This window comes from Microtus ochrogaster, unplaced genomic scaffold (assembly GCF_000317375.1).
Source record: "Microtus ochrogaster isolate Prairie Vole_2 unplaced genomic scaffold, MicOch1.0 UNK105, whole genome shotgun sequence".
In the NCBI taxonomy this organism is placed as follows: Eukaryota; Metazoa; Chordata; class Mammalia; order Rodentia; family Cricetidae; genus Microtus; species Microtus ochrogaster.
In genome coordinates, this window is record NW_004949203.1 from 1,016,077 (window position 1) to 1,019,345 (window position 3,269).

Sequence of the window (3,269 nt, forward strand, 5' to 3'; positions counted from 1 at the left end):
GAAGGAAGGAAGGAAGGCAGGCAGGCAGGCAGGCAGGCAGGCAGGCAGGCAGGCAGGCAGGCAGGCAGGCAGGCAGGCAGGCAGGCAAATAAAAAGGGGAGGAGGGATGACATCTTCTCTGATAATATTGAAAACTTTTTACATCTACCCTTTAGCTAACTCTTGCTTAATCTTGTTTAACCTTTCTGAAGTTGTCTTCTAAGATGAGATCTCACTGTATAGCCCAGGATAACCCTGAATGCGGGATCCTCATGCCTCAAGCTTCTAAGAGATGAAATTATAAATGCACTACAATGCCAACCACTTCTGTCAGAGCAGAAGCTAACCTTTTCCATCATTAATGCTCTTGGGCAGTTCATTTTTATCTACAGTGATGAATTACTCTTATAAAAGGCACTGACCACTATCAAGCCCGGGGTGACTCTAATGATTCCCTAGGCAGTATTCACGTCCGTGCCCTGGTTTTAGTAATGCTGGGGATTAAACCCATAACGTTCTGCATGCTTGCCAGCCCAGAAGTGAATGAAGTTTCTTTCCTACGCTAGGTACAAAATCAGTCATTTATGTTTACAGATAGCTTCTCATTTTAAGGTCATATTAATTTCTATGGCACACCCTACTATATGTATCAAGACTAGAAAAAAGGCTAGTGTGCATGCCTTTAATCCCAGCACTCAGGAGGCACAGACAGAATCTTGACTTTGAGGCCAACCTGGTCTACACAGTGTGTTCCAGAAAAGACAAGGTTATACAGAAAGGTCCTGTCTTGGGGGGGGGGGGTGAGATGGAGGGTAGCTTGATAATCTTAGTCCCAAACTTCATGAGAAACTCAGCAAAGAATCTGACTAGTACCTTGTTTAGAGAGAACAAGTATTTGTACCCAGATGAAAACCTTGATACATTCCAGTACAATCCAACTTTCAGGGCACGAGGATGATCTCAGTGGCCATGCACTTCTAGCATGCGTACGGCCTGGGTTTACTCTTATACAGCCTTCCCCATAAGGACTTTGTATTAATAATTCTTATATCTTATTTTAAGTTAGTGAAGTTTAACTGTATCAAAATATCCAGGTAATATTGTCTCATAACTTATATGTGAAACATCATAATTTTAATGTACATGAAATTTCATCATTTCTCTTTCCAAACACTGTCTTCTAGCACTGAGTAATATGACAGCCTAATACCATTTGTAAACACTGCTGTGTGATTACCGTAAACCTGATAATCAAGCTTTCTCTGGAAAGTTCTGCAATCTAAGATTGCTTTGTCACTTCTAATTGGATGCCTACCGTAAACCCATGCAAATCTGTAGGACAGAATAAGAAATGCAGGGTAACACTAGGTCTAACACATGTGGATTATAATTTTCAAATGATATTAAAAAGCATGAATATTGCACGTATTCTCTCATCTGCAAAAACTAATTACCTTGAAAACAGAAGCATGACTATGCAGGAAGAGCAGAGCCCAGAGGAGAAAGGAGGGGCATTGGGAAGGAAAGATGGTAAGGCTCAAAATGACATATGTGTGAACACCTCACAGCACACATGTCACATTAAAACCCATTCCTGGAGCTTGGTTAGCACAGTGCTCATCTAACACACAAAAGCCCTGGGTTCAATTCTCAACATCACACAGAATCCAGACAAGTAAGGTGAACTTAGCACTGGGGAGTTGCAGACAGGAGAATCAAAGTTCAAAAGTCCCCCTAAACTACAGCTGGGTCAACAGACAACCTGAACATGAGGCAGTCTCAAAACAAATAAATAACTTTAAAAAATTGTTAGTCTATCCAATTAACAGGTTAATAATTGTAACAAAAATGTTTGGAAAAAAATTTAAGTATAAACATTTGGGGAATATTTTTACTCTATATAGCTCGTATATACTGTTATTTTTCAAAACCAAAAATGATTACTTAAACACAAACATTCTTAGCACATCTGTAAAGCAAGGCAAGCTATACAGTGAAAATCACTTTAGACTTGCACTAGAATTCCAGTGGCTACAAAACACGAGCAGTCTCCGGAGCTACGACCCACACTTCTCTACAGTTAGCATTCCTAAGATGCTCATCCGCATATCTCACCAGTTTCTGTCTTTTGCTTCTTTGACACACCTTTCTTCTTTCCCAGCCCACCTTCCGGTTTAGTCTCATGAGGGAACAGTGACATGTCTTGCTTTTTTGAAGGTGTCATCAGTATTTCCACATTTTTATCTTGGTCATCTTCAGTAAACATAAGTGGGAGAAAAATCATAGCAAACAATGAACACAGCAGAAAACAAGAAATTATTAAAAATTCCCAGCATGCTTTACCACAAAAAGCTTAATCTCATATTCAATCTCTCTTACCAAAACTTTCCCTTCCAACTTTCTTACTCTCCAGTATCAAATCCTTACTACACTGGCCCTTTCTTCTCACTTCAGAGCCATTCCCAGCCCTTCTCACCCCACAGTACAGTCAATTATAATTTGAAAGTTAAAAACCTTCCCTACCACTGCCAATTTCCACCTTCCATATCCATTCCCATGGACAAAATAACAGCCTGTGCTTTCTTTCTACAGACCACTAACTGCACCTTAATTTTTATCTCTCCCATTCCAATAAAGGATTAACTAAAATCTGACTCCCAAATTTTACTACAATTAAAAAAAATTAAGCTCCCCAATTCTCTTCTTACTTTCCTTCCGAGTGTCCTTTGTGAACTGCTTCAAAGGAACACCTCACATGCTGGTGTTCATCACACTGAACGACTATGCCCACGACTTCAACTACTACCTTCACACTCTGGCATCTAAGCCTGCACTGTGCCTGCGTGGAGACACAGCAACAGCGTTTCCCCCCCCTCACCTCCAGGCTCTCCAACACTCCTTCCCTCAGGGCTAAGAAACATGTGCCTACTCACAAACTGGGAACGTTTCTTTATTCTGAGGACCACCCCATGCTGCAGTACTACAACCATGAACGTTTGTATTGACCACTGTGACAGCTGGTCACAAACACACAAGTGGCTGTGATCAAAATAGTTTTATGGGGCCTGAAGCCTAGCTGATAATTTCTACATTTCTCCAAGTATCATTTTTTTATTCTTTTCTGCAATCATTTAAAACAAAAAAAAATCTATTCTTGCAACAAAAGTCAAGATGACTTAGCTCACAGACTTAGGCCTGCTAAACCTATTCTAACTTAGACTCAATCAGCTTTGAGCCTATCTTCTTTAACCTCTCTCTCTCTCTCTCTCTCTCTCTCTCTCTCTCTCTCT

The 3,269-nt window shown here is 40.5% G+C and overlaps 1 protein-coding gene across 10 annotated transcripts in view; it reads right to left on the minus strand.

Moving 5' to 3' along the window:
- Ktn1 (kinectin 1) overlaps positions 1 to 3,269 on the minus strand; it is a 78,740-nt gene that overhangs the window by 72,415 nt on the left and 3,056 nt on the right. For all 10 annotated transcript variants that reach the window (XR_001229512.1, XR_001229510.1, XR_001229511.1 and 7 more), the window contains exon 2: positions 2,095 to 2,232. Coding sequence is in view for 7 of the 10 variants with exons in the window: in XM_013355210.2 (XP_013210664.1) it covers positions 2,095 to 2,232 (138 nt within the window). In the remaining 3 variants the exon portion in view is untranslated. The remainder of the gene's footprint in view (positions 1 to 2,094; positions 2,233 to 3,269) is intronic.